Below are 21,708 nucleotides of genomic sequence, written 5' to 3'. Positions count from 1 at the left end.
TTTAAAGTTTATACTTTCATTTCCTTTTTAAATCTCAAGCACACTCCAGAGCCACCATCCAGCACAGCAGGTGCCTCAGAGGGCTCAGGTTCTTGCCCATCATGAGGTGGCAGAGATCCCATTCCACTTCATATGAGAATAAGATATTGACCACACTGTCCTGACTGTGCTAAACCCTAAGCACTTAGCTGTTCTGCAGCAGTAGTCTGTCTCTCTGCATTGAGGTACATGACAAGCTCTGGTGATTTCCAAAACTAGCATTGTGCTTGCAGATTAAATAGTTGCTGCTCAGGGATGGAGATGCTGCTGGTGTGAGCAAAACAGTCTTATTCTGATGACTTACCCACAGATGATGAAATGGGTTTTTAGTAACCTGTGGAAGGAAAGTTACTAAATGAATTATAGTCACCTGAATGGAGCAGCAAGCCCTTCCTTCACAAAAATATTCCAGATTCTGCAGGTTGGATTTCATAAGGGTTTCTGGGAATTAGGGGTTTTTACATCCTGTTAGATACTTCTAGCTCTTTGGGTTTTTTCCTCCAAGAGCAGCTGGGTGCTTTTGAAAATCAAACTTACTATGTGTGGCTATTAGAAATAATGCTAGGAGGGTGGAATACAGAGCCATTAAACAGAAAGGCTTTAATTTGTTTACTCCTGTTAATAAAATCATTGCTGAATTAAACTATTTGTACTGCTGCAGCTAATTTAGTTAACAAGACAAATTTGTTCAGCCTCATCAGTGCAGTGTTCAGAAGCCTGGTAGTGATTAATCATAGTTCAGGGCTTTTTTTTTCCACCAACATTTGTAAACATTCTCTAAGATAGTGTGGAATCAACATAACTGTTTCCATTATTTCTGTGTTTCTCTTTCAGAGGTGCAATGAAACGGGTGGTGAAAGCAATGAACAGAGTGGACCAAAGGAAGCACGAGAAGTTTGCCAACCAGTTTAACTATGCACTGAATTAAGTTCTTCATCTTTTTTGCCCTTTATTACAAGAGTGCAGCTGCACAGAAGCTTTATCACAGATCTTCATACTTAGACTAAAATACCATACTAGGTGCATTCTTACTGGAGTAATGTTTTAATTGTTTTCAACTTTAACTTATTTGATAATGAACATTGATTTTGGCAAAGATGTGGTGGTATAGAAGGGAATGCATTGAACAAGTTGTTAATTATTTAAAATGTACATGAAATAGAGTGTGTTTTATGACTTGTATATATTCTGGGTAAAATGTTTGGGGTTTTTTCCTCCTTCCTAAGAGACTCTTGTAATTTATACATCCCTTGCCAAGTGTTTTGTAATTTGCCTCTACTTTCATGCCATCAGAAAAAAGATGCCTTACAAGCAATTCAATTTCTACCACAGAGGGCAAAGCACAAGGTATCATGCTCAGCCTGTTCTAGAAAGTGAACCACATCAAGCACCACCATGGCTCCTGCATTAGCTCTGAAGACCCCTTGTGTTGTACACACTAAAAATTCACAGAGTCATAGACTGCTGGGGGTTGGAAGGGGCCTCTAGAGCTCATCCAGTCCAACTCCCTGATAAAGCAGTTTCCCTCAATCAGAGGGCACAGGAACATGTCCAGGCAGGATTGGAAAGCTCCAGAGGAGGAGACTCCACACTCTCCTGGGTAGCCTGGGCCAGGACTCCCTCACCTGAAAAGCAGTTTTTCCTTGTGTTTAAGTGAGACTTTTCGTGTTCCAGTTTTTGTCTATTACCCCTTGTCATGACATTGGACACTACAGAAAAAAGTGTCCACCTTTTAGGTAGTTATAAGCTTTGATGAGGTCCCTCAGTCTTCTGAACAGCCCCAGTTACCGCAGCCTTTCCTCATAAGAAAGATGCTCCATTCCCCCGATCATCTTGGTGGCCCTGTGCTGGACTCTCTCCAGCACTTCCCTGTTCCTCTTGAGCTGAAGAGACCAGAACTAGACACAGGACTCCAGATGAGGCCTCACCAGGGCAGAAGGGAAGGAGAACCTCCCTTGAGCTGCTAGACACCCTTGATGCGTCCCAGGATGCCATTGGCTTCCTTGGCCATGATGGCACATTGCTGGCTCATGTTTAGTTTGTTATCAATGAGGTATCCCAGGTTCCTCTCCACAGAGCTGCTCTGCAGCAAGTCAAAATCAAATCAGCTGATCATTCAGACAATGGATGGAGTTGAGTTTGATTTCAGCAAACTGAAATCCAGGAACTAATTCAAACTTGGTAGCTGTGACACCAGTGGAGAAGCTGAAATGACAAAGGTTCTGCTTCTTGTTTTCCCTAGATGGCATCCCTGTATCTGTCGGAACTCTGGAACACCTGGAAAGCATGTTGCAAAAGTTTGTAGAGATACTCAGGATGTGCTGCAGTTTAACTGACACCAAAAAGCTCTGGCACAAAGTGAAAATGTTGAAAGTGAAAGAACATTCAAGTGGCATATTCTGTTAGTGAGCTCCCTGGCTTGCATCAGTTAAAATTACATCAGGCTCAAGCCTGAGAATGCATGTAAGGATCCAGATACAAAGAGAAGCATCTGTACTCGTCTAACTCCAGAGAGCTAACACACAGAATGACATTAAGCAGATGGATCCAATGTCATTTGTCGTTGTTGGCTGGATGCTGAACCAGATCCCCCAAACATGCTTTATTGGCTATGGATGTATCTTAAGCACAGTGAACAAGCCACTAACCACTTGTGCTCTTGCAAGGCTTCAGACAGCTTGAAGGGTGGAGGAAATCCAGAGTAGCAAAGAGGGTAGAGTGTTTGAAAAATCAAACTGAACAGCAGTCTTCAATAAAATACTGAATACAAGTTAGAATGGATTCTCTGCAGCACTGCCTTAGTCACTCACCAGTTGGAGATGTTTCCTCAGGCATCAACAGGCTCTAAGAATTAAAAAAGGAGAAAATTTAAACTTCTCTGTGTGGCTTCTGACCACCTCAGACAAAAGCTGATTCACAGTTCTGCCAAATACCTTTTCACTTGCACAAGTACTGCTTAGAAAGCAATTAATGCTGCATCTTGGTAGTTTATCTTGCATGAGCTCTATAGTTTGGAAGACATTTTCCTCTCAACACAGAGAACTACCAGAGATAAAATAACAAGAGTGCCAGAATTTCAAAAGCCATCTAACTGCACTGGAAAGCAAAGCCACTTCTACTGTCAGCCTAGCTAAGTTGGCAGTGCTGGCTCCAGGTGAAAACATGTTCAAGGACAAACCAAGTTCATCAGCAGGGGAGTTGAATGAAGCACTGAGCTCATTTTATTTCTTACTAAGAGCAGAGACCAGAAAAAAAAGTTAAGCAAACAAAAGCAAGAACCACACACCCTGAGCATTTTGATGCAGTGGAGATCACGGGATGCTGGGATCCCAGAACACTCCAAATGAAACTGTTTGATGTTGGAGATTAACATTCAAAAGAATCACAAAGGTCATTGTCTCACTGCTCCAGAGACTCTTGACCCTGCACAGGCTGAAGGTGTTCATTTATAACACACATTTTCTCTTCTCCCTGTAAAAAGAGTGCAGAGTTTGTTGTGCAGTGGTACTTAACCCTTCTTTACTGTGGACATGAGAAAACTCCCAGCAAACAGTAGAATCATAGAATGGTAGGGGTTGGAAAGGACCTTTAGAGATACCTAGTCCAACCCCCCTGCAGAAGCAGGGTCACCTAGTAGGTGCCTTTTCCCCATGGAGTTCTCATTTTTGGCCTTTAGTAAAATACTACTATTTTGTTTTAAAAAAGCAACACCCAAAGAGCAAGAGTGGCAAGGCAAGTGGTAGAAATCTGTGAGAAAAAGAAACTGTGCTGCTAAGTAATGCTCCCTTCTCAGGCTGCTCACTCACATCATTCTAGCAGCTTCCAGCTGCAGCTTCATGTCTGGGCCTAAGTGTCCCATCCACCAGTTAAACCTGATCCTATCACGTGATCTTTGTGCTCCCTGCTTTTGTTTCTTTAAAACACACACATACATGCACAAAGGTAGTTTTCCAGAGTATCTGTTTCATGCAGAAAGAGAATCTGTAGAGTCAAGGTTTCTCAGCGAGTGATGTGGACATGGCCAACTCAGACACAGGTGCATGGGCCTTGGGCCAGGTTAGCAATGACCTTTGTTAAAGCTCTTCTCCTTCTGGTTTATTGCAAGAGCTTTTCTTGTCAGGTGAGGAATACACTCAGTTGGATAGATGTTTTTTCCTCTTTCTACCTTGAAGCAAGCAAGGCCATTGACTTTGTAGCAGAGTGTGTTGAACACACATCCTCTATAGCACTGCCTTTGTGCTGGCCTGGCCTCTTACAGCATGCACCTTTCCCTCATCCAGCATTTGAGAAACCTGTCCTTCCCCTCCTATGTTAATTATCACCTCATTTAATCAAATGATTCCTCTACAAGGGAAACTCAGCATATTTTCCACACAGCAGGTCTGGAATTTTGTCACTTAAGCATTTTGTTAGACCTGGCTAGACATAGAGAGGATTTGGGGATCTTTCTCCTTTTCCTGGCTTTATCTGTAGCTCTGCTGGAGGAAGAGGCATTTTTAAAAGACACCTGTGTCCCAAGATCCAGCATACCTTCATTAAACAGAAACCCTTTTAAGTTCAGAATAAATCAAATCTGCTTTTTAGATATATCACACCTCTTTGTGCCTCACTTTACTGACAGCAGTTCCTAAATTTGAGGTGTCTGAGCTCACCAGCTTTTCAAACATCTTTGTTGCTAAACTGTGTGACGTTTCTACTGGAACTTTTCTGTTCCTGTGCTCAGGGCTTCTAGGGTAAAATAAATACAAGTATCATTCACATAATGCCTGCTATGTGGGGTTTTTTCTGTATAACTCCCTCATATGCCTTTTCAATTGTACTGTAACACGCTTCTACTGAGCGGAGATCCTGGACATGATTTCCAGCTACCTAAACACCTCACCAGATGTGACCCTTAGAGTGTTGTTGATGTGAATGCTTGTAACAAAGGGCTGAATATTCTGTATGTCTAAAAGGACATGGTAACTCTGAGCTGAAGGGAGCTGTGCTGATGTATCTGAGTCATCTTTTTAAAACTCATGCTACTTGAGTGGTACTTCTCCGTGGTTATTCTTACCTGATCACACAGTTGCATCTGGGAAGTAAAAACCTGGAAAGAAAAGACTAAGCATGTAGGAATTTACTGCTGTTTAAGATTGAAATGAAGAGTCTGGTCCTCTAATACAAAGCATTTGGTGATATGAGTTTGATATAGAGTTTGTGAACGGGACTTGTTAAAAAAGTAACCCTAAACAATCCTTCATCACGTTCCCTCTGAAGTCCCTGAGGCAGGATGATGGGTCCATACTGTTTTTTTTTGCATGATACCACATGATCTCATTTTCTCTAAACTGACTTGAGGCTTGGCTTTAACAATCCAGGCCTGGTTGAAGGTTTCTAATAGAAAACCGTAACCCTTAATAGCTCTTAGAAATCATGTTTAAGAGATTTATTAGAGCTTGAGTGTGGTTTGGGGATTTGAGTGGGTTTTTTTTTTTGGAAGCAAAACAAAGGATTTGTTAGAGATTCTGTGTGGAAAATGCATCATGCCATGTAGACTATTGTGCAGGTTGGGAAGGGGATCAGTCAGTTCAAAGTGGACATTACTAAATAAGAAAACAAATATATTTATTTAGTGGAAAACAAAAGTTAAACCCACTTAAAGTGGCTGTGAAAGTGAGTTATAAGGATAATCCTAATGATAAGAAGCTACTAGCCAGAAGCTTGAAGAACTGAAACTCAGGAGCCCAGACAGAATAACCTCCATTCAGCATGTGTCATACAGTTCAGCAGAGACAGCCATCCATTGGGCTGTGACCCTCCTGCAGGGACCTGGCTTTTGATAGCTTAGCCAGTGGCTAAAACTATTAAATATATTAATGGTTTTAATCATGGAAGTGATATAAATATCTCTGTAGGTTATGCATCAGGGTAAGGACAGCCTGATGTTACAGCAGTGCTTGAGTGATGAAAATTGGTCACTTAAAGCTGTGCCTTTTGAAATGACAGCACCATATAGAGGAATGTTGTGCCTTCACAGTGTAATCTGACTGAACAGTCAAATGGGAATGGAGAGGGGCTTCCTACACTGTGGCCCTAGGAAGGGACAGGTGCCCAAGGCCAAAAGTGCAGCCCAAGGGAGTCCCTGAGGGTCTATGAGCTGTGAGCTATGCTAGCCTTCCCACCTAGACCAGAGTTCTTACTTAAGCCTAAGGAGACACAGGGAAAGAGTTATATGAGTGAGAAGGCTCCTTTGGCATGTATTGTCACACCTTGCCTAGCACCCACTGACCTCAGACCTGTGACAAACCCTCTGTTCTAACAGGCAGTGGCAATCAGAGGGCATGTAACTGCTACAATGCTGGAGCACACATTCAGGTGAGGTGGAGTTCCAGGTCCCTTCTCAGCCTAAGAGGTGGCAAGTCCCACATCCTGGCTTAGGAAACAGCCTGAGTCATGGGTGACTTAAATGCTCAGAAGCTAAAGAAGAGGGCTCACATCTTCCCTTCTGCCGTGGGAACTGAAACTGAACCACACCGGAGCTGAACACGCTTCATGTAGGAGCCTAGACAAAAGGTGAAAAATACACGGTTCCTGGAATGGGACAAAGAAGGACTGGCTCTGGATCCTCAGTCCCTAGACACCTACCATTGAAAACACCCCTGAGTTTCATGAATTCAGGAAAGAGCTCTCTCATAGCTAGATGATCAGTCTTTAAAACCTTTGGACATCAAAGCCTGGGAGAATGGTGTTATTCTGATAAATGCTGGACAGAAATTCCTCCATATGTCTATTTCAGGGTGCAGTGGGACAGCTACTTTTAAATAAGAGCAAAACAATGAACAACATCCTACTGGGTAGAAACAACACTTGATTTTACATCTGGAAACATGAAAAGAGAGTTCTGCACCAAGCAATGCCCAAGGAAAGCTCAGTACTAGGAGTGCAGAGTGAAAAGTCCATCACAAGGCAGGAGAAAAAAACAGGGCAGAGACTCCAGGAGCCAGGAGCAGAAGGTGAAAACAGGAAAGGACAGTGGACTTCCTGACAAGAGACACCCTCTAACAACATTCAAACAAAAGAACTGAGCTTGGTGGTGATAACAAAGGTAGCCAGCCATTACCTGAAAGTCCACTAAGAGAAAAGACAGGTCCAGAGCCAAGTCAGCAGAGAAGGATTAGGACAAGAGCTTATAAAGTACAAAGCTGAGCAGGATACAGCCAAGGAACACACCTAAATGCAGTTCCCTGCTGCCAGCTGCAGGGCTCAGGGTGGAGGCCCTGGTGATGTGATTCTATCCAAGGTAATGCAGCTGTGCCATACCCATGCAGACCTAGAGCACCTGGCAGGGTGTGGGGTGGGGATTACAGAGCAAGATGGTGAAAGGCTAACAAGAGAAATAAGACCCTGTTAGTACATTCAGACCCCTAAGAGCATCCCTCTGAAATGAATGTGCTGATGGTCCTTTCTATTCCAAAATCCTCTACAGAAACTTTAAGATTTAAGAAAGAGGATGGGAAGCCCTGACAGGCTGAGGCCTCAGAGCTGCAGCCTAGATCAAAACCAGCTTGGACCTTCCCCATCCAGCAGCACTGGTGGCCCCTTCATTTGAGAGAAATGCTAAAGATCTCAAAACTTAGCACTTCCCCTGGAAAACACATGTGAGTAAGAGCTGCCTGTGACTAGCAGCTGGACAAATTGGGACCCCTGAGAAAAAGTTATTGCTCTTCCAGCTATGGGAGTCAGACACTGCCCCTGAAGGAAAAGAAAGGGATAGAAAGATACTAGTTACTCATGTTTCTGAATTGATGTTTTCCCTCTTATTCCTCTCCTTTACGTTTGATTTAGTAGAGGAATAAGTTAATTAATGTCCTTATTGAGCCTCTCCTGATAGCCAGGCCTGGGTAGAACAGGGCCTAAATGTCTATACTAAAGGTCTGGGAGCAGACTCTGCTGTGCTGGAAGAAGGGCACAGCAGTGGTTGTGCTGGGCAAACAGAACTAGGTTTTACACCAGCACAATCTGTTTTTCTATCCTTAAATGCCTGGAACTTAAATACTGGGTTTTTGAGTAGCTGTCCCCTTGCTTTTCTGCCTGTGAGCGCCCTGAGCAAAAACCCCAGCACTCATGCCAAGGGCTCGTAGGTTTTTGCATTAGCCTCAGGAATCCCCTCTGTCAAGGGGTTAAGGAAAAAGCTTATTAAAATTGTTTAAATGTGGTGCTAATTAGTTGAGATGTAATGAGCAGCATTAGGCTTGTGGTTACTTTGAAAGGGATTGTTGAATAACCATTTCTGCCGACATTCCAATTTGCATAATGACAAGGTGTTGGCATTGCATCCACCATTAATTTGCTGTATTTATAATGCCATTATGGGGCCACTCTCATCCTCGTGTGCTGTAAAAGGTGTATGGAAATGTAACAGATGATTCTGCTGCTTTGGAAATTGCACTTGGAGACATTTGAACTTCTGCAGTAATATTTTTGGCAGTTGAGGGGGCTGAAAACTAGATGTTGCTTTCACATGTGTGTGTGAGGCCTTTACTCTCTCCACTGCTGAAGCAGATGTGGCACAAGATGCTCAAGGCAAGACAGAAACCATCACTGCAAGGCACAGGGATGATGTCCCAAAGAGCATTCTTCATTGCAAATCTCAAACTGTGTAACAGATCATAGAGATTGCAGCTTGGTACTGCCACCTCTGGGTAACAGAATCACAGATTCTCAAGGGTTGGAAGGGACCTCGAAAGCTCATCCAGTGCAACCCCCCTGCCAGAGCAGGACCACCTAGAGTAGGTCACACAGGAACTTGTCCAGGTGGATTTGAATGTCTCCAGAGAATGAGATTCAACAACCCATCTGATCAAGACAAGGAGCTGAGGAAGTCCCACCAGCTCATCCAAATGCTTTATTCCTGCCCTCCTCTTTGCTGTGGGCAGTCTCTGACCAAGGCAGAGGAAATAAAGCTTGTCACCTTACTTGTGTTAAGGGTGGACAGACAGGAATGAATGCCTTTAATTGTGGGACAGGTTCTTGTAATGTGTGTGTGTGTTTATGAAGAAGGATAAAAAGGAAGGAATGAGAGAGTAAGAAAAAGAAGGAAAGGAAGAAAGAAAGAAAAAATTAGCACTGAGGTTAGTTGATTTATTTTTCTTCTCTATAAAAAGCAGCAGTTGAAAGGGGGTGAAATCTTTACTTCACATAATATTTCCGTGTCTTGCAGTCCTTTACCATGGTGTCATCCCTCCTTTATTGACATTGTAAAATGTTTCTGCTTTCTGACATTACACAGAAGAAATTATAGAAGATGTGTTTTAAAATCAAGTGCAGTGCTTTGGGTGGAGCTAGCTAGTTAGCTTTAGCTCACTGAGGCTTCTTCATGCAATGGGACTGAATTAGTGAATCCTATACAGACAGTGCCTGACCCTGCACATTCAGGCTTTCAGGTCCCGACCCTGGGTTGCCTTCCATGTCCATGGTGTTCCCTTGTTGATTCTGGGTGCATCCATAGGATTGCCAGCCTCCACAGGATTTCTCCTGAATGGATAGTGAAGACTTAGCAGCTCCAGCTTTCTGATGCTGTGATAAAACTCCTGAGATACTTTGAAGCTGATTCTGTAAGATGAATCCACAGGAGGAGTCAGAGAAGAAGAAAGAGCTCTCTTACTGTAAGGGTTATTTTCACTGTGACAACCATCATTCTGTCCACCTGGGACAGATGTATATTGTGAGTATCTGGTACAGAACAGTATGGGCAGAAGAAGGGGTAAAAAACTCCACCAGGTTTATGTAAACTCACTTTGTGAGACAAACTGATCAGGATCCCATTTGTTTACTTGCCCATGTCCTTCCTTGTCAGTGTCCACTCTGATCTGTGCCTTGATTTTTACCTCTCAGTAATTTCTGGCAAATCTTCCCATATCATAAACCCCCATGCACTTAAGAAAGGCTCTATGACAACCATGTTTGCTTGCTTACTCTTTGAGACAGAGCCTGAAGACCAGAACTGCCCAGACATAAAACAATGTTCCTTTGTGTATTTAAATACATCCATCTTTGAGCAGAACAATTTTATACATCTAATACAGGAGTTAATGGGTATTTGCCAATATAACAGCAATAAGCAGACATCCTGATGGAAGTGGATTTCAGTTCAAACAGATAAAACTTTCTTGTTAGCAGTTTGCTTCTGTAGTATAAGAATAGAAGCACCTGACATATCTGTGGGTTCAGTCTGAAGCAGAGTCTGTAATACACTTGAAAAAACCCTAAGAATTCATCTTAAAAAAGTAACTCACTAAACCTGTGTTCCCTGCTCAACTGGAAAAAAACACCAGAAATCATTTGGGGGGATGATGATACAGAACACTGGTTTTCAATGATTTAGTATCATATCATTGGCTGTTATGTGTAAGCAGCAACAGAAAATATTTCACAGTGGAATGTATCTGTCTGAATTTATGTACTTTTTTTTTTAGTTATTTCCTCTTTAAGACATTTCACTGATGTTTATTCAACGAACACGAAAACCTGAAACTTGTTCATTGTAAGTTTATATATGTGAAGCAAAATGGATGCAGTTTCCTTCTCTTTTTACCTCGCTCAGTCACACCGTGAGCAATGATAAAATGCGAAGGATTTCTGAGTCATTTACTCACTAATATAGGCTGGCACCCTTGGATTTAACATTGGCTTCATGGGAATTAATTCAAAAATATGCTGATGCCCTGGATCTTCTTTGGTATGTGCCAAAGGCATCACTTGAAAATAGTGAAACAGACTCTGAATGTGCAGCTCAGTGTATCTGAGATGAGAAGTTTTCCTCTGGCAAACACTTTGCTAAGCATCCTCTTGAATATGTTCAGCATCCTGAATCCCCTCACACAAAATGTTATGAGTGAATAATAAAGTAATTTTAAAAAGTAATTGGGAAGCAGAGCAAACACCTCCTGCTTGTGTCATAATCATCTTTCCTTCAGTCGGTAGCTTGGACTCACTCTGTACCAGGGCCTCTGTTTCTCATTGATGACTCACTGACAACAAGCTGCATCCCTCCAAAAACCCGTGTGCAGGAGCACAGACCATTGATGTAGTGTAATAGATACATCAGGAAGATCCTGTATGGGATTCAGCTTTTGGGCCTTTCTAGGGAGTCACCATGGGAGCTTTGGGGGCTTTTTATGACTATCTAGTATGCTAACCTCAAACTGCTGCATCAAGCCCTGTTTTGTTCTTGAGAGCCAGAGTATCAACAGGCAGGATCACAGATGATAGTGAGGACATGCAGGCAGGTTGAGAGCATTCAGCCCACTGCGTGCTGATCCTTCAGCCCAAGGGGTTTCTCTACCCTGATATCACTGAGCTTCTCATTGGCAATTATGTAACCAGACAGCCTGATCCAGCACCATGAACCAGCTCCAGAACTGTGGTCCGGGGAGAATTGTTGGAGAGTTGGCTTTTATTATGCTGATACACCACCCAGCCTGGACATACAGACAGTAATATCCCGGGACTTAGGACTGAAAAGCACAGCATGCCCTATACCACTGTGAGCTCAGCTTACCTGGGAAGATGTGCTAGAGCTAAAGCTCTGCAATTTTGCTCATGACTTCTGTGAGATCAGACGTCTGGATGAGGCACCCAAGCGAGGATTATCAATAAACTTCCTAAACTATGCTGAGAGAGATACCTGCAGCTCTATTTTCAGCACTCTGTAAAATGTGAGAATCCTTGTTAAATGGAATTTAATGACCAAGAATCTCAGGCTAACCAACTCCTTCATCCAGCAGCTGTGAGAAACAATATTCAGATGAAGAGGCTTCACTGGCAGGATGCTAACTGGCCTGGAGTGGGAAAATCAGCTACTCCAAAGCTCAGAGCAGCTCCTTGTTGAAGCTGAATTATTTTTCCACCTGGGGGGAATTTTGTTTGAAGTTCCCAGTCTGCAGACAGGGTTTGAATGATCTCTAAATTAAGCTGGGTCGTGCCCCATCTCAGCTAACAATTCACTTGCTAGTAGCATTCACTCAAACCTGGTCAGCAACGGGTTAGTTTTACAGAGTGGGAGTCTCCTGAGTGTCCATTTCCCAGCTTAGCCGCTTTTCTCCTACCAGTAAAAGCTGTGTTAAGCACTATTTGTAATGCTTCCCCCTGAAAATTTTCATCCAAACATCATTTATCGTTAAAGTTTTTATTTCCACAAATGTGAATGAATCTAGTCCGAAGCTGTTGGCTCTTGGACGCTTGTGCATAAACGGAGATGGATACTCCGGAGGTGCTGGAGAGCCCGCATCCTCCCTGCAGGCTGCCGGGCTCCCGCACTCACCCGGGCTGCGGCAAATACCATCCCTGCGGGGGTCTGCACCGCGGAGCCGGCTCCTGGAATACCAGAGACAGCAGATTTTAATCCTATTGGAGGAATGAAATGTTGTATTTATTTCCAACAGCAGCGCTGCGGGAGCGGGGAGCGGTTGCAGGGTCTTCCCCAGGGGAAAGGCAAGTTGAAGCCGGGGGGCAGCTATGCCGGTGCAACACCTCTCAACACCTCTCTTTACTCCCCTAAAATCGCTCGGGAAAACGCTAGCTTCTTAAAATTGTCCCTGGGGAGGCAGTCGTCAAATTTCCGAGCCGAAAAAAAAAACCCCATCCCCCAAACAAAAAACCCAAGCTAGTGGAAATGAACTTGGGATCATGCAGGGAGTGTGGAACGGGGATAGAAGCATCCCTTGGGCATCGGGCTAGAAGGTGAAGTCCCAGCGGGAGCCAACTCGGGGTGCTCAAAGCGGTTCTAGACTTTTGTTTGGAAATTAAGATAAAAATATAATAAAGGAATGATTATTAAAAAAGTGACTTTACTAGCAGTTTAAAAGTACTCGGGGGAAAAGGCGATGGAAAAAACACTTTCGCTTTTTAAACTGGCGGAATCTGAAAGGGACAATTTATTTCATTTACCTAAATTCAAAACATCCCGGTCTGCGGAATCATAGGCTCATAGAATGGTAAGGGTTGGAAGGGACCTTTAGAGATCATCTAGTTCAACCCCCCTGCAGAAGCAGAAGCAGGTCAACCTAGATCAGGTCGCATAGGAGAGATCTCGAGTTCTCTATGAGGAAAATAAGAAAGGCGGGTTTTTTTTGTTGTCCTTAATGTTGCGCAACAGGAATCGGCAAAGCCAATTAAGACAATGCAAACAAGGGAACTAAGAAGGGAAATACTCTCTATCGTACAAGAAGAATAAAGTTTGCATCTAAGGAATACGGTCTCGGAGTAAACGAAACGAAAAAAAGGATGATGCAAGACATCCCCCCCAAATGTCTTATCGGCCGGACGAGAACCTGTTCTCTTGTTCCCAGAGGGAACTTGTCTCACAAAAATCCATCCGAAAAGCAGGGACTCACCACCACGGCAAGCCGCCGCGTCCTTAAAGTTTATTGATTGATTTAAAGTGTTTAGCAAACAAAGTGCTTTCTAGATCATCTCTTGCTCGTTACTCCCATAACTTATACATTAATTATAAAGTTAAAACTTCTTTTTTTTTTTTTCCGTAACAACCAGAAATATACAGAAACGACGAAGGTAAAAAAGCCGTCTCCCGCTCCCCGCTGCCCCTTCCCCGCGCGTCCGCGGCGGCTCCTCCACGCTCGGCCTTCGTTGAAGAATGACGTAGGTAAAAAATAACCGTCGTCACTGTGAAGTCACGGGAGGGAGCGGCGCGTCGTTGCCTCAGAGATGCCGAGGGACAGCACCGATAGTTCTCTGTTTTACCCTGAGAGTCAAACGGGTATATAATAATTTTTTTAGAAGTCTTTTACAAGTGGCCAGACTAGAATAAAAACGAAGCCAAAAATAATAACAATAATAATAATAATAATAAAATAATCAAACCCACATAGCAACGGGGAACGGTGAAAATAAAAATACAGGTAACGAAGATTTACATCTACTCATATGTACACGGCAGAGAGAGGTTTTCCCTCCTCCTCCTCTGCCCCTCAGAAGCGCAGTCCGGACATATCGCGTATAAAAGGGTAGTAGAAAGGGTGGTGGGAGCTGCAGCCGGGCGCGGGAACTGACAGACGGCTGGGGGGGCGGCGGTGTCCCTGGCAGACCCTGTTCCTCCCGGTGTCCCTGCCCGGCTGTTGCCGGTTTCACCTTTCGGGAGGGAGGGCAAAGCCGCACGGCCACCGGCCCCGCAAGAGCCCGTCCGGGCGGCCCCTGAGGGGCGGCGGGGCGCAGGGGGACGGGGGGTGAGGAGGAGGAGGAAGGGGCATCGGGCTTATAGGTGCGGAGTGTAGAAAGCCGGAGCGCCGTAAGTCTGCGAGCCCAGGACGAAGGGCGAGAGGACGGCGGGGCTGGGCAGGAAGGGCAGCTGGGCGGCACAGACCAGCCCGCCGGCGGGGTGCCCGGCGTAGCTGCCGGGCCCGTGCATGGAGAGCGGGTTGCCCATGGGCGGCGAGTGGCTGAGAGGGCTGAGCCCCCCCGGCAGCGCCCCGCCGCCCAGCCCGCCCCCCGCCCCGCCGCCGCCGCCGCCGCCGCCGCCCGTGGGCGCGCTGGTGTCGGCCCCCGGGTTCTGCTTCTTCCACTTGGTGCGGCGGTTCTGGAACCAGATCTTCACCTGCGTCTCGGTGAGGCTGAGGGACAGCGCCAGGTTGAGGCGCTCGCAGACCGACAGGTACCGCGTGGACTTGAACTTGTTCTCCAGCGCCACCAGCTGCTCGTAGGTGAAAGCTGTCCGCGCACGCCGGGGCTTCCCCGACTTGGAGTCCGAGCCCGTTCGCTTCCTCTTGGGCTTGGCCTGCTGGCTCTGCTGCCCGGAGCCCGGGGCCGGCGGCGGCTGCGGCGGCTGCTGGGGCGGCGGCGGCGGCGGGGGAGGAGGCGGCGGCGGCGGGACTCCGCTCGCCTCGGCCGCCTCGGCGTGGAGGTGGCCCGGGTCGGCCTCGCCGGGAGCCGCCGAGCTGGACGTGCTGCTGCTGCTGCTGCTGCTGCTCTCCTCGCCGCACAGCTCCTCGTCGTCCGGCAGCTCGCTGTCGGGGCTGCGGCTCGGCCGGCTGCTGTAGTCCAGGTCGCACTCGTCGGCTTTGAAGAGTTCGCCGTCCTCTGCAGACAACCCACACCCGATGTTAGGCCTCGCCCTCACCGCCGGACCCCTGTCCCGACCCCGCTCCCCTCCGGGCCGGCCTCCCGGGGGGAGGGCAGACGGAGGAATAGGCCCAGCGAGGCTCTGCCTTGCCGTGGGGCGGATTCGTAGCCCCCGTCCCCCTCCCCCGGCATCGCCGCTGCTGTTGGAACGGGAAGGCTCGGCTCGGCTTGGCTTCCCCGGGACTCCCGACAGCGGTGGGAACGCGGAAACATCCCCCTATCCCCACCCCGCTCCCCACCAGGGCGCCCACAAAACACTCACGGACGGGAAGGTCGTGGGGAAGGGGACAGAGGGTTCCCCCGATCCCCCAGAGCCGCGGCATAGGGCCGGGACGACGTGCCAAGCCCGCCCAACACTCCTCCCCCCTTCCTGCAGTGTTTTGGGAGCGGGCAGGGACGAAGTAATATCGCTTTGAGCCATTTAGAGTGACGGAAATCTCTGCATGGGGGGGATCTGCTGGGTTTTGCTCTGGCGTTTTTAACTCTTTCTCTGTCTGGTTTGACCTCTTGTCACTTCCTGAGATGGAAGTATTGAAGTGGAGTAAATACTTGTATTGATTAGCAGAGCAGATACAAACTTAATTAAACTCATTTTGCGTAATGTACAAACTAGTTAACGGTCATTTAATTTATTTGGGTTTATATTACGGCCCAATTAACGGGTCTCCATCGGAGAACAAGGTAATTATCCGATATTTAAGGCTATTGGACTTCTGCTGTCGGTTCTGTCATTATGAAGCCTGAAAGCAAACGGCATTTACCAGAGCGTCGGCCTCTTCACTCCCGGCGAGGGGCTCGGGCTCCTCCCGGGGAACAAATCCTCCCCGGTCCCCCACCGCCGGGCCGGGGATGGTGGGAAGCAGGACGAGGGCAAAGGCCCAGAAGTACTATCCTCCGTAGCCGATGCTTTCAGACCCTTCTCAGCCTCACTCCCCTCGTATTTGCAGCGAGTGTGCAGCTTCCAGAACCTCCCTGTCAAGGGCTCGTTTAACTTAGTAAACCGAGATGTGCACAGAAAAGCGAATCGCTCATGGTTCATCCTTATCCCTTGTGTACTTCACTTGATTTTAATCCTCAAAACAAAAAGTCCTGAGCACACTATTGCACCTCAAACTGTCCATCTCCTAACGCCGCCTGCCCTAAAGCCCATATATAAGATCAGGGTGAGGACTTTGACAAGTGAGTTTTGTTCAAAGGGTTGATCTCGGCCAATGTCGGGTATGACTGGCTCACTGTCAGAAGAGTGGGCAGAGAAGTTTATTGTAATCCTCTTCACCGGGAAGGTATGCCCGTAAGAACTGCGGGCTCAGGAACAGCCCTTTCTGCTTCAAATCCGCGCATAGAAACCACGAGTGATCGCCGCCGCACGAAGCTGCGGCCCCGGAGGTGTTTTCTTCTCTCCGACACGGTGCCAGCAACCTGTAGGATCTGCTTCAAACTATAGCGAGTCATGTTTTGCACAGCCGGTGTGTAGGTTGCGGCTGCGGGGCGAGGCTGGGGCCGGAGCGGCACGGCAGCGCCCGGCGCTCCCACACACCGGGGAAAAGATTATTGCCTATTTTAGAGCTTCTTTTTCACCCTAAACACGAGGAAATCTCAACTAAAATTTTCTTTATAGAGAAAAACACGTCACAGATACAACTGACGAAGGGGATTGACGCCGCACCCGCGATTTTGTTCCTGAGAGATGTTAAATGTGAATTTAATAAGGAGCTTTAACCTGTTTTTTTTTACCATTAAATGAGTTTTGCGAGCGGTGTGTGGCAAGAGCCGTTTTCACTCTTTTTGCCAGAAAGAACTGTTGTTTTGCGGGTGTTGGGACTTTTTTTGTTTTCGGGGCTTTTCTGTCCTGAGCTACTTTTCCGAACACTTCTCCTAAATTAAACCGCTACTTAAACTAATGTTCATTACGGTGGGGAAAGAAAGGGAATGAAATTTCATCATTTTTCCAGCAGTCCCAGAGCTATTCGTGAGTGATGCGACAATATCAAAACGGTGGGACCGAAGGGCTCGATGTGCAAAAGGGCCGGGAGAGCTGCCGGCAGCGCAGCGCTGCCCCAAATACAGCTATTTTTAGCGAAGCGATAGAATTGCTTTTCTTTCCTTGTCTGGCGATAAAAGTGTGAGATTAGGGATGGGATGACCTCGTCAGTCTTCCCGATCGCCCAGATCTATTTAGTACGGCAGGAGTCAGATGAGTTTAGACGAAAAATTACTCGAGCTACGCGCTGCTTTAAAAACAAACGCAACTCTTTGGAATTATATTCATGCCCCGTTCCTGCTTTTACTTTCGAGATTAAAAATACGTCTGGTGTAAAGACTGGAGCAGGTTCCAGACCTTTTGTGGTTTTTTTACTGCCTAATTTTAATTGAGAGCTCCATACGATGAAGAAAAGCTCCGAGCACTCCCGCCCCAGACGCAGAGAAATGATCTTTCCCTCCCCGAGAAGTTTATCTGCTGCCACTCGCCGTCCCTTCTCAGGACACGGATCAGCTCTAGATATTTTCCACAACTATCGTCTTTTCCCGGAAAGCCTCCGCTGTCTCCAGAGTGTTTAGAGGCGAGAAAGTTGGGATATTTGGACCCGGGAAGAAAAAGAAAAAGCAATCTAGAGCTTGGGTCGAATGCAATTCCCGATCAATAGCGAGCCCTAATAAGTGTAATAGGTTTTAATCGAGTAATTATCCGAATTTTGACCCTATAATTTAGATGTTAGGGAAGAGTTTGCAAGGTGCTTGAAAGAGATATGCACAATTCGATAATAGGATATCGATCCAGGCAGTCCTACATGCCACTCTGGGGCGATTTCCCCCATTATCCAGCCTCTTTACGCTGCTAAGCACATTTTACCTTAAATGTAATCGAAGGAATTTAATTGTTTTTCCAGAGATAACCAGCATTTTGTCACAATTAGTCTGATTTGTCCTAAAAAAGCCAAGGGGAGAGAGAAAATTGAATCTGTCGCCCAGAGCAACGGGCGGCGGAGGGGGGGGGGGGGAAGGGCCGGGGGGAGTGGGGCTGGGGAGAAGGTGCACAAAGTCCTGAGTGCCAGGAGGAACTCGGGAGGTCTATAGAGGGGCATGGAGTGAGGATTTTAAATCCCCGGGGTCCGAGGTCCGGCCCGCTGAAGCCTCAGCTCTAGGAACCGCTTGAAAGTTTGAGCCGGAGCTCACACCCAGAGCTGTTTCTTCCCGGGGAGGAGGAGGAAGAGGAGGGCGGGATCCTTCACCGTTCCGGTACCTCCAGGGACTGATCCAGAGGCTCTCAGGGATGCACAGGTCCCATAACCCTCCCCAGGGCAGGTGGGGCGAACGCATGGAGCAGAGCCCAGCCAGTGACGAACCTCCCGGGGAGTCTTGGCCAGCCCTGGCCCGGCCTGAAGCGCTCGTCCCTCCGCCCCGCCGTCCCCCGAACTCACACAGTTTGCCACTTCTTTCCACCTAACAGCAACATTTGCGCTTCCCTGAGAGCCAGCTGCCCCCAGCGCCCCGGCTCCCGGAGCTGCCAGAGCGGGAAGAAAGGTCTTGAAACGCATGCAAGCCCCTTCCCCGGGAGGCTGGTTGCAGCCCTCCATCCCGGGGGAGGCGGGGAAGGAATCCAAGCCCCCCAGACCCACTTACTGATCAGGTCTGCGGATTTCTTGCACGTCTCGAAATCCTCGGCGAGAGTCTTTTGCTCGGCCAGCTCCGTCCCTGAGTCCTCGGGCTTATCCTCCGCCCCCAGCGGAAACTCGCTCCCCACCGATTTGTACAAGACGGCGCACTGCCTCCTTTTGCTGTTGAATTTGTTAGGGTCCAGGATGTCGAGCACGGAGAAGGAGGTGGTCCTGTGCACCATGGGCAGCGCGGCCACGGCTCCCTCTTGTCCAGGGGTGTTGCTCGGGTTGTCCCCTTGCCTGTCCCTATTGCCAGGGCAGGAGTAGAGGGGCAGCTCGCCGCCGGCCGAGAGCCGCTGCTCCCCGTGGCTCTCCATCCCTTCCCCGTGCAAGCCGCAGGACTCCCCGCCGATGCCGGTTGCGGGGGCTGTCACCGCCGCGGCTGCCGCTGCCGGGATGGAGATGTCACCGACCTTGTCTCTGCCCACATTCATGACTCTTTGCAGAGCCTCTCTCGGTTGCAACTTCTCCCCCCCCCTTTCCCTTACTCTCTCCCTCCCCTCCCTTCCTCCGGCGAAGTTGAGCTGGAAACTCCTCCCCGGCCCTGCTCCGGCTCCGGCCGCTGTCTGCAGTTCCCCGGGGCTGCGCTGGATCCCGCCGGCCTGGAGCCTCCGGGGTAGATGGGGAGTCACAAGGTGATGATCGGCTCAGAACCTCCACTCAGCTGCTCCTTCTTCCTTCTCATCATCCTCACCGGGCAGCCCAGGCGCTTCTGCCCCCCGCCCCCCTCCCCCTGCACGCATACAGACAGAGGCAAGGCTATGTCTTATTTATGCATTCATATTTAGCACTGGATTGTAATTGGCTACAAATTAATCCCTTGCCCATAATAGTCTGTAATCTTCATCACTGGAGGAGAGGCGCTGTGAAAGTGTGTGCCGGGGGGAGGGGGGTAGAGAGGGAGAGAGCGAGTGAAGGATGGTGTTGGCTGTGATATACTTGGCTGTCAGCTCGGTTTCAGCACACCTCCACTCATCTGGAAAGCATCTAAATAGCCTTATTTGGAGAAGTGGGAGGAGATGACGCTTTCTTTTAAATAATTGCGGGATCAATATAAAGAAGATATTATACACAGAAGATGGGAACTTAAGATCTTTCATCTCTAGTCGGACAGTTAGATGATCAAAAGGGGATTATGTGTGTGTGGCGGAGGGACTCTGAGGTATCATCCCCCAGCACCTGTTTCCCTTCCGTCCTGATTTTATTAAATTAGAACAAAAGGAGAAAATTGTAGACGGAGGTTTGGTGGTTCGAGAGGGCTTGTGTTCACGGACATCTATTCCACTCCCCCTCCCCACTTCCATCTATCTCCCTTAGCCAATTAATTAAAATTAAATATCAAACGCAAGTGCCAGGAAAGTGTTGGAAGAAAATGAACACGTTGAAACGGCACCAGACAAAACACGACGATCAATATATTCTGAGCAACTGGGAGAAAAGATCTGTTCCCTCCCATGCAAGCATAAAGCAATAAGCAGACCTAACTTCCACTTTCAAAAAAAAACTCACCAGACCAAACCCATTCTCTTATTAAAAGTGGTTTTAATTATGGAAAGTGAAGGGATAGGAATAAAAGTTATCTGTGAATTGTTAAACCTGATTTTCTTCCCCTGCCTAATTTCCTTCCCTTTCGTATATAACCATGTGTGTTTTGATCATATCAATTTCATTCTTGTTTTGGAGGCTCCAGTCGCTATTCAGTTTGAATTAACTGCCAGGGAATAAAGGGAAAAAAAAGGGGGAAAAAAAAGAAGAGAGAGTAGGGGGGTGTAGGAAAATAGAGAAAGCATAAAAGGAAAATTAGATTTTTTTGTCTTTGAGGCTGGTGACACATACAAGGACAGGTCCTTTGCAATTACCGCGGGCAATGATCCTTTAGAAAGCAGAAATTAAAAGTTGGGAGAAATAATGGGTAAAACAATCAGCTTGTAATTTTGGTAGGGCTTGGACATGATTAGTCCATCAGCGGGCTGGGCCCAGGGGAGCCCCGCGGAGCCGGAGCCCGCAGCAGCCCCCGCTCATATATTATACACCAGCCCTTAGATTTTAATCAGACACCACAACAGTGTCCTTTCTCTTTTATGACTTTATTATGCTTTATCTTTAAATTATAAATCACCTCCTGGGTTGAAATGGTATGTATAATCTCTGATCATGTGTAGGTAATTACCTCACCCCCCCCCCCCCCTTGCCTGACCTTACCGGCGGGGCTGCCGCCAGCACACAACCAGAGCCAAGTATTCACCCGCATTTCCACACAGACGCCCACCCCTCTGCTTGTTTGCTGTTTGTTTGTTAGCAGCTCCTCTTTCCCTCCCTTCGCCTTTTCCCGTCTCGCCTCTTTCGGATAAGTTTTCCTCTTCTTCTGTGATATTATTTATGAAAAGTAGACGAGGGTTTAGGTAAGACGCCAGCGATTTGGCTTCATCAAATTTACTACAGTAGTCGCTGGCGTTTGCACCTTTTTCGACGACGGCAGAGATATTTTATACTCCCTGGGTCAATATGTCTTAGAAAAAAATACTAATTATCCTAATTGTAATTAAATCTCAGTGCCCGGCTGCCAGGGCAGGGACGGTCCCCACGCCTGCGGGAGCCAGAGCGGCCAAATCAGCACGAATTTGGGGGGGATTCACAGTGGCTGCTTAGAGGAGAAGGAGCCACGTCCCCCAGGGAACACTCCAAAACAGAGGCACCTCCTGTTCGCAGGCAGCGCTGGGCAGCAGGGATGCTGGGGAGGGTGGATGGTGTCACGGCCGGGCCCTATCCCAACGGGACCCCCCAGCCCACCCGGCGCTTTTGTTTGTTGGCGGTTTAAAGCGAGTGTTATAAAGATGTTCTATTGCTCCTAATCACAATTGATTGTCAATTAGAGCCTCATTTGTGCAATCTCCAT

The 21,708-nt window shown here is 47.4% G+C and overlaps 2 protein-coding genes across 3 annotated transcripts in view; one reads left to right on the top strand and one right to left on the bottom strand.

Annotated features, from left to right (window-relative positions):
• UVSSA (UV stimulated scaffold protein A) overlaps window positions 1–4,802 on the top strand; it is a 58,456-nt gene extending 53,654 nt beyond the window's left edge. The window contains exon 13 of one of the 2 annotated variants that reach the window (XM_061992920.1): window positions 874–4,802. In XM_061992920.1, coding sequence (XP_061848904.1) covers window positions 874–967 — 94 coding nt within the window. In that variant the 3' untranslated portion in view covers window positions 968–4,802. The remainder of the gene's footprint in view (window positions 1–873) is intronic. The other variant, XM_061992921.1, reaches the window with a different exon arrangement.
• A 9,491-nt stretch (window positions 4,803–14,293) lies between these two features.
• NKX1-1 (NK1 homeobox 1) lies at window positions 14,294–19,246 on the bottom strand. Its single transcript, XM_061993225.1, has 3 exons — window positions 18,778–19,246; window positions 14,909–15,114; window positions 14,294–14,824 (listed from the first exon to the last, which is right to left on the bottom strand). Exons 1-3 carry the CDS (start codon window positions 19,244–19,246, stop codon window positions 14,294–14,296), a joined length of 1,206 nt encoding a protein of 401 aa, XP_061849209.1.
• Window positions 19,247–21,708: the final 2,462 nt, after the last annotated feature.

Source organism: Colius striatus, chromosome 3, assembly GCF_028858725.1.
Source record: "Colius striatus isolate bColStr4 chromosome 3, bColStr4.1.hap1, whole genome shotgun sequence".
In the NCBI taxonomy this organism is placed as follows: Eukaryota; Metazoa; Chordata; class Aves; order Coliiformes; family Coliidae; genus Colius; species Colius striatus.
Note: the sequence above shows the minus strand (reverse complement) of the source record. Positions and strands in the feature narration are given on the sequence as shown.